The sequence below is a fragment of the Macadamia integrifolia genome, chromosome 12, assembly GCF_013358625.1.
Source record: "Macadamia integrifolia cultivar HAES 741 chromosome 12, SCU_Mint_v3, whole genome shotgun sequence".
NCBI classification, from domain to species: domain Eukaryota; kingdom Viridiplantae; phylum Streptophyta; class Magnoliopsida; order Proteales; family Proteaceae; genus Macadamia; species Macadamia integrifolia.
The window spans coordinates 17,189,416-17,202,137 of record NC_056568.1 but is presented as its reverse complement, the minus strand read 5'-3'; the positions used below and the strand labels follow the sequence as shown (position 1 = coordinate 17,202,137).

At 38.5% G+C, this 12,722-nt stretch overlaps 1 protein-coding gene across 1 annotated transcript in view; it reads right to left on the bottom strand.

Annotated features, from left to right (window-relative positions):
- Positions 1–214: 214 nt before the first annotated feature.
- LOC122094759 overlaps positions 215–12,722 on the bottom strand; it is a 39,901-nt gene continuing 27,393 nt past the window's right edge. Inside the window, exons 2-4 of the mRNA XM_042665360.1 lie at positions 953–1,209; positions 619–844; positions 215–325 (exon numbers count right to left, since the gene is read on the bottom strand). Coding sequence (XP_042521294.1) covers positions 215–325; positions 619–844; positions 953–1,209 — 594 coding nt within the window. The remainder of the gene's footprint in view (positions 326–618; positions 845–952; positions 1,210–12,722) is intronic.

Below are 12,722 nucleotides of genomic sequence, written 5' to 3'. Positions count from 1 at the left end.
GCAGAATTAGAATTGAAAATCCCATCAGATGATAGACTCCACAGGCACATATCTTCACAGGGATAAGATGGAATTTTAATGGTTCAAATTTTCTCAAAAATATCATGCAGCAGAGGGGAGATAACATTTGGCAATTTCCATTTAAAATTGTCAATGAAGTCACTGACCTTTCCCTTGCAGTGAAGACTTGACTCTCCTTCCAGGCCAACTAGCTCTAAGATGGATTTGCCGCCCAACCATTTATCCAACCAGAAATTAATGCTTTTCCCATTTCCAATCGTCCAGGCTTCTTTGGTGGACATAAAGTCCCACATTTTCCTAAAGCCTGGCCAAATCGAAGAAGGCTTATAGGACTTTTTGAAAGAACCATCACCCCTCAGAAATCTCACCCTTAAGAATTTGCATGCTAAGGAATTTGACCCTCCAGACCATATTACATAGCATGGCTTTGTTTATGTCTCTGAGCCTTCGCAGTCCCAACCCACCTTCATCCTTAGGCCTGCAACAAAGATCCCATCTGACTGATATTTTTTTTGCAGTATCAATCTCACCTGTCCAGATAAAATTTCTCATCCACCTCTCCATTGTAGCAATAAGGGATGAAGGCCACCAATATACAGTTGAACTATGGTTCATCATTCCCAAGATTATTGAGCGGACCAATTCCACTCGTCCAGCCATGGACAAAATCTTCCCTTTCCATCCTGCTAGTCGACCTTTGACTTTATCCAGAATGGGGATTAGCGACTCCTTTTTCACCATTCCCTTAAAGATCTCGACCCCCAAATAGCGAGTGGGGAAGTTACAAATGGAGATACCAAGCTCTTCTGCAATGGCTTGCTTTCTAGGGGCAAGAACAGATCCTAAGAAAAGCTTGCTTTTGTCTAAATTTATTTTCTGGCCGGAGAAGCTCTGGTATTTAGAGAGAAAAATATTGAGATTTTTAACATACCTGATGGAAGCATTTGAGAAGATAAAAACATCATCAGCAAAAAGAATGTGTATAGGGATAATAGCCCCACGAGGACCCGATAGAGCTTTAATGTTGTTTTTGGCTAGAAGCTCAGATAAGCCTCTACAAAGAACCTCTTCAGCAATGATAAACAGCATTGGCAAGATCGGATCTCCTTGTCTCAGACCCTTCTCCACACTAAAGTATCCAACAGGGCCACTGTTTAACAGAATTGATATTCTGGCAGAAACAAGGATCTGATGGATCCAAGAGATCCAATTTTCAGAGAATCCAAATCTCCTCAGAACATTAAAAATAAAATTCCAAGAGATGGTGTCGAACGCCTTCTGGATATCAATTTTTAATCCCATACCTCCACCTCTTGTGGATGCAAACATCATGTTTGCCAGCTCCGAGGCAAGAGATATGTTGGAATGAATGATCTTCCCTTTCTGGAAGGCCCCCTGCTCTTCAGAAATAATTTTTGGAAGAACACACGATAATCACATAGCCAGAACCTTTGATATTATTTTGCATAAAAAATTTCCCATACACAACGGCCTGAACTTGTCCAGGGATAGTGCTCCTTCAATTTTAGGAATCAAAACCAGGAAATTATTATTAATGCCGTAAGGCATGAACCCGGTTCTGAAAAACCATCTGATAGCCTTGCACACATCTGAAGATATGATGTCCCAACATGATTTATAAAAAGCTCCAGGAAATCCATCTGGACCAGGAGCACTATCTGGATCAAGATCCCACACTGCATTCTTGATCTCAGAGTCAGAGGGAATACCATCTAATCAACCTCTATCCCATTCTTCCAAAACATTTGGAATGCATTGCAATAAATCCATGTGATTGGTAAGGGGAGCATACCATAACTCACTAAATATGTAAAAATGCATGCTTTACTACTTAGATTTCACACATAAATGTGCTCATAAGAATTCCCCTATACTTAGACTTTGCTAGTCCTCGACCAAAACACAAAGAAACAAAAAAAAACTAAAATGTAAATAACAAAAAATATAACTCACTTTCGTAGGAATCATGAATGCAATTTTCATGTGCAACAAGCCTTTAAACCCTTAGGTCACCCGTAGTGGACGAGTTGTCTCTCGTGGGTGTTTGCAGTGAATTTACACTCAAACTTCAGAATAAACAAATCCCAACCTTGGCTAAAGGTAAGGGCCATACAGATCCAGAGCAAAAATAATTCCTTTTACAAGGGACCCCCACACTTGAACTTTTATTACCCTATATCAATTTCATGCACTAGCATATTAATTTGGAACTCACATCGTCTCTTCCAAAACATCCTTATCTTAAGGAAAAACCACTCGTGAAGAAATAGGGAACCAATGAATAAGGCGTTGGAGTGTTTTTGACCAAACATGTTACCTAGCATTAATGGCATTTGCATATTTTTTTTCTCATTTTTTCGCTTAATGAAATCTATTCTACTCCACTACTTTTGGCTTGAATGACATGGTGGAGCAAACACCCGACACCCAAGTTACTATGTAGTTTCACTTTTTGCTTATGCCCACAAATACAGTGATGCTAGAGTTCTTTCAGAAGTTTTCTCCTTAGGAATTTCGATCAAGACACTATGCTTCTTAAGGCGCAATGCCCTATCTAGTTCCAAGGGAATCAACTCTTATTCTTCTTTATACCACATTTCACACTTCATTTAAAATTGTGTATTTGTCAACTCATACCAAATTAAAAAGAAGGTCTCAACTCCAAATCGAAAGTACAAGGAACCCATAGAATTACATATGTTCCAACACCATAAAATAGGGGTCTCTTATTTTTCAAAAGAAAGTCCCATCTCAAGACACAGACTTGTTTCTTTCTTCTCAACAGGGTTTTTATAAGTTCAAAATGGATACCTTAATAAAACTTTTACTTTCAAACATCAAGTAACCGAATGGTATGATCATTAACAAAAAGCCAAAGTAGGACTTCATCCTTAGCAAGCTCAAAAACAAAAAGAAAAACAAACAAAACAAAGTGAAAAAAACAAAAACTGGTTTCCTTCCCCCGCAATTAAGTCATGCAATGTCCTCAATGCCTGAAAAGAATTAAAAGCAAAGACAATGCAAGGGGGTCATACTTGGGTAAAGTTAGTCATCTATGTATAAAGGTTCATGGAGATCCATGACCTTTTTACTACCAGTAGTAGGAAACTCGAGGAACGGTTTCAAACGCTGACCATTAACCTTTAAAATTACCCCTGTTCCTATATTCAGAATCTCCATAGCCCTATAGGGATATACATTATGGACAATAAACGAGCCAACCCATCGGGATCTAAGCTTACTAGGAAAAAGATGCAATCGAGAGTTATACAATAAGACCTTATCACCAATTGTAAAAGATTTGCATAGAATGTGCTTATCATGGAAGGCTTTTGTCTTTTCCTTGTAAATCCTAGAACTTTCATAGGCATCATTCATAAATTCCTCCAACTCAGATAGTTGGAGCCTACGATGAATTTCTGCATCAAACAAATCAAAGTTCAGCTTCTTGATGGCCCAAAAGGCCTTATGCTTCAACTCAACTGGTAAGTGACAGGCTTTCCCATACACCAAATGGTAGGGAGACTAACCAAGGTCAGTCTTGAATGCAATCTGATGGGCCCACAAGGCATCAATGAGCCTAAGGGACCAATCCTTAGTGTTGGGATTAACAGTTTTCTCCAAGATTTGTTTGATCTTCCTATTAGATACCTCCACTTGGCCACTAGTTTGGGGGTGATAAGGGGTAGATAACTTATGGGTGATCCTATACTCTTTTCATTAATGCCTCAAAAGGTCGATTACAAAAATGAGTACCCTATCACTAAGTATTGCACGTGGTGCACCAAAGTAGGAAAAAATGTTCTCTTTGAGAAATTGGACCACCACTTTGTGGTCATTAGATTTCCAAGGCATGACCTCTATCCATTTAGAAACATAATCAATGACCAAAAGTATGTATAAATTCTCAAAGGAATTAGGGAATGGTCCCACGAAGTCAATGCCCCATACATCAAAGATCTCAACTACCAAAATAGGGTTGAGGGGCATCATGTTCCTCTTATTGACATAGGCAAAAGACAGGCAAGCAGGACAAGCCTTGTAAAAATTAAAAGCATCTCTAAAAAGAGTGGGCCAATAAAATCTGCACTGGAGAACCTTTGCGGCTGTCTTCTTAGGTCCAAAGTATCTACCACATGCATAATCATGACAAAAAGAGAGAATGGAATATTGTTCATGATTAGGAACACATCATCAGATAATCTGATCCAGACATATCTTAAACAAATAAGGATCATCCCAGAAAAAGTACTTAACTTGGGAATGAAACCTGTACTTACCTTAGGTGGACCAGTGATTCGGAGTCACACTTGAAACTAAGAAGTTGATAATGTTAGTAAACCATGGTTCACTGGACATTATAAAAAACTGTTCATCTGGAAAGTTCTCGTTGATCGGAGAATCGACAGTTAAAGAATTGGGAAGCCGATAAGTGGTCTAGAACTAGGTTTTCAACTCCTTTCTTATCCCTAATTTCTAAATCAAACTCTTACAAAAGTAAAACCCATCTAATGAGACGGGTTTTGGCACCCTTCTTCTGAACTAGGTATCTAAGAGCAGAATGATCAGTATGCACCACCATATGTGAACCAACTAAGTAAGACCGAAACTTTTTTAATGCAAACATAACAGCTAAAAATTCTTTTTCAGTGGTTGTATAATTGAGTTGTGCATCATTTAAGGTCCTACTAGCATAATAAATGACAGTGGATAACTTATTAATCTTTTGACCCAAAATCGCTCCTATGGCAAAATCATCAATTCAAAAGGTTCAGTCCAAACAGGTGGTTGAACAATGGGTGCGTTGGTCAACTCCTTCTTAAGTTGCTTGAAGGATTCTAAACACTCTTTAGAAAACTCAAAAGTTTGATCTTTGGCAAGTACTGAAGTGAGAGGTCAGGCTAATTGACTAAAATTCTTAATAAACCTTCTGTAGAAGTCAACATGCCCTAGAAAAGATCGGACATGAGGTGATAAATTATCAAGTAAATCCACTTTGGCTCTATCTACTTTAATTCCCTCCTTGGATATTACATAGCCTAAAACAATACCAGATTTGACCATAAAATGACATTTTCCCAATTCAAAGCCAAATTCTTTGATATGCACCTTTTCAAAACTAGAGAAAGATGATAAAGACATTCAGAATAGGAATTCCCATGAATTGAAATGTCATCCATAAATACTTCTAAGAATTTTTTGACCATGTCAGAAAAGATGCTCATCATACATCATTGGAACGTAGCAGGGGCATTGCAAAGCCCAAAGGGCATACGCCTGTAAGCAAATGTTCCATATAGGTATGTAAAAGTGGCCTTATGTTGGTCCTCTAAAGCAATTGGGATCTGGTTATAACCAGAATATCCATCAAGAAAATAATAGAATTCATGTCCAGCTAACCTCTCTAACATCTGGTCAATGAATGATAATAGGAAGTGATCCTTCCAGGTTACTACATTAAGTTTCCTATAGTCTATGCACACTCTTCACCCTGATTGGACACGGGTTAGAATTAGTTCATTATTGGTATTGGGAACTACAGTCACACCGGACTTCTTAGACACTACGTGAACTGGGCTTACCCATTTGATGGCTTGTCATGATAAATTATTCTATGATCCAAGCACTTTAGGATCTCTTTCTTAATGGCTTCCATCATCACTGGGTTAGCTCTTCTTTAGGGTTCCGTGGATGGTTTGAAATCCTCCATAAAATGTATATGATGTTGCACAATAGAAGGTCTTAAACCCTTGATATCAGTCATGGTCCAACCTAGGGCTTCCTTATTATCTTGTAACACTTTAAGTAACTCCTCTTCTTGGCTAGAAGTCAAATTTGAAGAAATTATTATAGGAAAAGTCTGGTCAGGCCCTAGGAAAGCATACCTCAAATTAGATGGCAACTCCTTAAGATCTAGCTTAGGGGGCTCAACTATGGAAGGTTTGGGAATGGAATTGGAAAGGGGTCCTAAGGGCTCCACAGGTGTGTGAAGACTTAGGACTTCAGAAAATAAAGTTTCACTATCATCAACCAACTCATCCATACACTCTTGGAATTTTGAATCAAAATTAATATCAAAGTTTGTAATTAAATTATCAAAAAAATCCAAAAAATCCTCAAGCATATTGATCTCTTCTTCCATATGTGGTTGCTTTCCTATCCTAAACATGTTAAACTCAACAGTTTGATTGCCAAACGATAACCTTAGGAAACCATTCCGACAATTGATTAATGCATTACTGGTAGCCAAGAATGGTCTTCCTAAAATTATTGGGATCTCATTCTTGGTTAAGAAGGGCTTAGTATCTAACACAATAAAATCAACAGAAAAAATAAATTCCCCCACCTTTAGTAAGACATCCTCAATCATCCCTTTAGGAATCTTAACAGACCTATCTGCCAATTAAAGAATAGTTCCAATGGCTTTCAATTCTTCCAATCTTAGTTGCTTATACACATGGTAAGGTAAAAGATTCACATGGAAAGGTAAAAGATTCATACTTGTGCCAAGGTCAAGTAAGCCATGCTCAATGTAGGTGTTGCCTATGACACAAGCTATGGTAGGGCTCCCTGGATCCTTATACTTGGCTACTATAGGCTGAGTAATTATAGAACTAACATTACCTGCTAAGAACACCTTTTTGGACATACTAGTGATACGTTTGTGAGTATAAAAATCTTTTAGTACCTTTGCATAGGTGGGGATCTGGGATATGGCATCCAAAAGAGGGATGCTCACTTCTACCTTTTTGAAGACTTTTAAAATTTTATCTATAGAAGCAGTCTTCTTTTTATTTACCACACGATTAGGAAATAGGACAGGAGGAACATAAGGACTGTTAGGGATTTGCCCTTTTTCAGAGGAATCATTTTTGGTTTCCTCAACCAAATCATCTTTAGTTTCAGAAGAATCTTTAGGTTCATCAGACGAACCTGGAACAAGAGGCACACTTGTGTCCTCAACTGAAGGACAGTTAATAGGAGTAAAAGATGGGGAAGAGTTAGGAACACTCTATTGGTACTCTCTACCACTCCTAAGAGCATAAAAAATATTACATTGATTGGAGAGCCCTTATTGGGTTTGACCTTATACTATATTTAGTGGTGCATTAGTTGGTGCTTGTGAGCTAACAGGATGATGATGCCTAGGGTTAGGCTCTGGTTGACTAGGTAAAGTTCCCTTCTCCCTCTCACGTATAATTGAGACAACTTAGGTGAGTTCTCTCATAAGATTTTTATGGCTTGTCATGAGGAGGGCCATAATTTTTTTGAAGTCACTTATTCTACTTACCTCTTCAGTGTTGGTAATCCCAAGGGGGTGCTGTTAAGATGATAGGAGAGGGGCCCTAAGAAAACTAGTCTGAGGTCCTACATTTGTCCTAGGAAAAGTATTTTGGGAAAAATATTATTACGGAAAGGGAGGCCTTTGGGGTCCAGGTTGAACTTGATTTTGAAAATTGGAAAGCCCTGCTTGGTTGCCCTGATTCCAGGAGAATTTTGGGTGATTTCTCCATCCTGGATTGTAGGTGTTACTATATGGATTATTCTGGTATAAGGCATTAACATTATCATTAGAAGTACTCCCAGAGGTATTGGTGCTTTCTTCTATGACATGTCCAGGGGACTGGCACCAAGCACAAATCTTAACTAAATTGACTGATGATGGCTCTCTAGGAACAATAGCCTCAATCCTCTTGATTAGGCTATCCAAATGGGCTTCCTTGGCTACTATACCATCCATAAAATATCCTTTCCCTCCTATGGTTCTTTCACACTTTTGGGTTGATTCCCACTCACGGGTTTTGTCAACTAAGTCAAATAAGAATTTCTATGCCTTTCCTTCATCTATAAAGGATGTGAATCCCTCAGGGCATATAGACTCTATCATTCTTTTAGTTGGGTAATCAATACCCTCATAAATTATTTGACATAAATGCCATAAGTCTTGGCCATGGTGAGGGAATTCTTGGAATAGATCATTGAATCTCTCCATAAGTTTGGAAAAGGACTCAGTAGGCTTTTACCTAAACTGAAGGATATCACTTCTAAGCTTATTGGTCTTGTGAGTTGGGAAAAACTTCTTAAGAAAGACAATTGTGAACTGTTCCCATGAGGTTATGGAATTTATGGGTAACCCATACAACCACTTCTTAGCTTAGTCTTTCAATGCAAAAGTAACAAACCTAAGCTTAACAGCATCATCAGAAAGCTGTTGGATCTTGATTAGAGTACATACCTCTTCAAATTCCATTAGAAATAGGTATGCATCCTCAGAGGTCAACCCATGAGAGTGGGGCAACATAGTGATGTACTGAGATTTGAGCTCAAAATTATTATCCTGGGCTTATGGTAGAACTATGCAGGAAGGTTGAGCTGCTCTAGCAGGGTAGAACCTATCTTTTAGAGATTTAGGTGGAGGGTTTTGCTAATGGTCTCCCATATTGAAAAGTTTTAAAGAGAGCAAACATATAGGGCCATAACTTGTTGGATCTCTTCTTTCTAACCGATTCTTAGTATTACACACCCACTTAACACTCATACAATAGAAAACTACCCACAACTAGAGTAAGACAAGCACAAAAGAATGAAAAGAAAACCTTTTTTCATTATTTTTTAATTATTTTTTATTTTTTACTTTTTAAGAGCTTACCGACAAGGATCCGGGGTTGCTCAGGTCAATCTCTGAGGTACTGCTACAGGGCAAAACTTGCCGTTATCATACTGTGATGCTTGACGACCTCCACTGATACAACTATTATTGCAAGTTGTTCTTCTCAAGAATTCAATAAAGTAAAAGGGAAAAAAAAGCAAACAAAGCACTCTGATTTACCAAAAGAAAGCAAAAAATAACATAGAACTGTCTTCCCTGCAAAGGTGCCAAAAACTTGTTAGGATTTAAAATGTAACCGCAAGCGTACGGATCAGTGTAGCTACGAGTCGAACACAAGGAGAGCAGTCACTTTATTTTTTTGCTTCTTTTAATAATGCGAAAGTGAATTGATTAATAATGGTTGTGATATAATTCTAACTACCATCCTAAACATATGTATCTAAAATAACGTCCTAACCATTCATCATCTAAGAATTTAAATACGCAAGCCACACAATTAAAATTAAATAAATAACTAAAAATAAACACCCTACGTAATTAAAAAACAATGAAGGAAAAAATGCTAAAATAAAAATAAAGTAAAAGAAAGGGGATAAAGCTAGAGAGAGGCTCACAAGTAAGTTTCTCTACTTAGCCCGAGGGATGCATCATAATATGAGCTTCCCTACTTGACCAGAGAGTCACTCTACTTAGCTTTAGGGAAAGGGAGGCAATTAAAATAAAAATAATAAAATGATGGTTCTATGGCTAGGATGGGCAAAGGCAACACATACTCTAGCCATGAACCTTAGGGGAAAGGGAAAGCAATAATATAATGACTGAAATTAAAATCCTAAATTAAGAAATAAAGGGTAGTCAGAAGAGGGAATGAGAGGGGGGAGAGAAGACTATTAAAGAAGCCTACCTACCTGAATCAATGCTTGAACTTGAAAGCTTAGGTGATTTGAGATACTGCCAACCCTAAAAACCAGATCTGGAATGAACCAAATTTGAAATTTCTAGGCCTGGAGAAAACAAATCTTGAAATAAAAACTGAACTTGGAAAAAAGAGATGCTCCACGGCTCGTGATCTTGTCACCTAGATCTAAGCCTAAAACTATAGCTTTAAAAATTAAAACTCAATTGCATAAATCATAAACATAAAAGGCAGAATAAAAATAAAAGAGTGTTTGCATTAATTGAAATAAAAATCTATTACAAAAGTGATTAAAGAAAATATAGAGAATAACTAAAACTAAAGAGAGGGAGAGAGAGAACAACTAAAAAAAAAACCTTAGAAGAAGAATGAAGTGTCTCCCCTCCTTTTACATGAGTTGTATTTGTATGAAATGGGGAGGTAGGATAACAAATTTCTCTTTCCTAAAAGGGAAAAAGTCACAATTGGTAGGTGAGATCTTTTGAGACCAAAAGTATTAAGGTGGAGGAGAGAGAGAGAGAAATAAACTTGGGGGAATTTCCTATAATTTTTTTGCTTATTTTCTTTCATTTCTTTTATTTATTTTTCTCTTCTTTTTCTCCCTCTCTTTAAATCTTGAACACAACCCTTGTTGGCTGATTTTTTTTTCTTTCCCTTGGACGATTTTCCTTCTTATTTTGTGTGATTTGGACAATCTTCTGGTGATGATGTGGAGGAGAGAGAAGATTTGGACAAGATTTATTTCTCCTTTTTTTTTCTTTCCTTTTTTTTTTTCTCTTCTTGCACAAGAAATCGCTCCCATGATTTTCCATGCTTTGAAGATTTGAACAATCTTCTAATTTGATGTGGAAATTCCCTCCATGCCCTTAGTGCTTTAAGTGAGTGAAAAATAGAAAATCTTCAACAAAATTCTCAAAAAAAAAAAAAGAAAACCGTGAGATTCAAACTTGAGACCTCCAGGTGAGCAAGCGCATTTTGCACACCATAGGTCACCAACTACACTAGGTAGTTGTTGTTGGAGAGATACGACACCCGATAATGTTTAAGGCCTTTAAAATACAAAACCTGCAAAAAAAGAGTAAAACCCAAGGTAGCTCCATTCTAAATATATAAAAATGCATACTTTACTACTTAGATTTCACACATAAATATGCTCATCATTGAGGTGTTGTTAGTGGTCTTCAGAATGCATCAATCAAAGATAAAATCAGATGGCCGATATCAAAGTGCGAAGGCAAATCACATGGCTAGCCCCAGAAGTTAGTCCTGTCATTGAGCCGGAGGCCAATCAAGTGCCTAGCCCGAAAGTGTCAGACTTCAAAACTGAGAGTAGTGGAGATTTTGAGGTTTTCATCAGCATGAAATTTGGATGGGTGGAAGCTCAGGTACCCATCAACATGGTGTACATCTTATCGAAAGTTTTCTAGATCCAGCCTATATGCATAGAAGACTCTGATTCGGATGAGGGGAGCCAATTCCCAAAAATCCTTGGGGTAGACATGGCAGGGACCTAATCGAGAAATTGGAGGTTAGCTCCAAAGTTCTAAACCCCAAGGGGCCAAAATAGAAGGGATCTACATCTATGGAGCCAAAACAAGAGACATCCAAAGCCTCCTTTCACTGTTCAACCAAGGAGATGACCTAGCACCTAAAACTGTTATACGTCTATTCACACCAAAATTCAAAAGTATGCACCTAGTGATGTGGCAGAGGTAGTTTGAGCGCAAAGAAGAAAGACGTGGGCTGACCATCGCAAGGGTCCGTCACCCATAAGTAGTGCGACACTAGCACGTAAGGGCAATTGAGGCACGTGCACAGAAATGGTAGCAAGGGAACAGGTGTCGTAGGCATGTTGGGGCATAACTTTATGAGAAAAGTGGGCTGATAGCATGCGTAATGGAGCAGTTAGTCCTCAAGGTATATAAGGAGAGAAAATCAGCCAAGAAGGGGACATCAACAACACACACAAAAACCCAATTACAATTCAACTCTTTTATTCCTTTTATGCTTTTTACTTTTCATTATTTAGAATTAGAGATGGAGTAGAACTCTTTTGTCCCATTTCTTTTGAATCCCATCCACAAGGTCATTCCATTAGACTCTAGTGATTTGTATTCAAAACCTTTTGAAAGGAATATACCATTGTTTGTTCTTTCATCCAATGCTCGTTTTGATTATTCAAAAGTCCCTGGAGCTTTCGGGGTAAGAGTAGAACCAGTCATTTGATCGAGGACAAATTTAGTATTGGATCCAATTAGGAAGGATTCTGGCATGCCCGCGCACACACCAGTACAGTCAGTTGATCACGACGTAGGGAGGATTCCATGCCAACATCTTTTTGGCACGCCTGGTGGGACCCTCATAAACTTGATTGTTCAGACTGGAGAAAAATCCAGAATCTTCGAGGCGCAATGGACACTGAGTTACCCAAAAGCTTCTAGCCCAAACCTAGACGTTGTTTAATCCTATAAGGGCCAGTCGGTAATGGCAGCCGAAGACATAACAAGGCAGCTTGAGATCTCCATACAAGGGGCATTATGACCAATGGCCAAAAACATGCACCAAAGACTATTGTAGTCAATGAATAACATGCTCGACCAAAAGTTTGACCAGATGATGGCACTCTTAGTGCCGTACACCCGGTCAAGTAGCTAGGCTAATCCCAATGTGGCTTCTTCAAGCAACCCTCTAGGGTTTGCTAAGAAGAATTAAGAAGCAAGAATTGTGACCCCAGATGGGAATGTCGGAACAAACCAATGACCACAAGTAATATAATCTAACCATTTGTACCAATAAAGCTCATGGTACGCACCGGCTAGTATGATTGTCCCAGGGACAAGCAAGCAACGCCCCGATGAATGGTTCATGGTACACACCCATCAACTTAGTTGCCATAGGGGCAAACATCGTACCATTAGGTGGCCATCCTCACTAGGCCAGTTACCAAGGTTATCACGGCCGCAGAAATAGAGCTAGGACAATCGCTCCTTGTCAAAATATGTCAGACCCCCAAGGGATAGTTTGGCCGGAAAATAATAAGTTTGACTGAGTGGAGTACGGTTAAAGAAACCCAGCCTTGACTATCCTAAAACTGCTAGTAGTCCAAGGTAAACCATATGGTGGTCAATCGAGAAAAGTTGGTCAATGTAATTC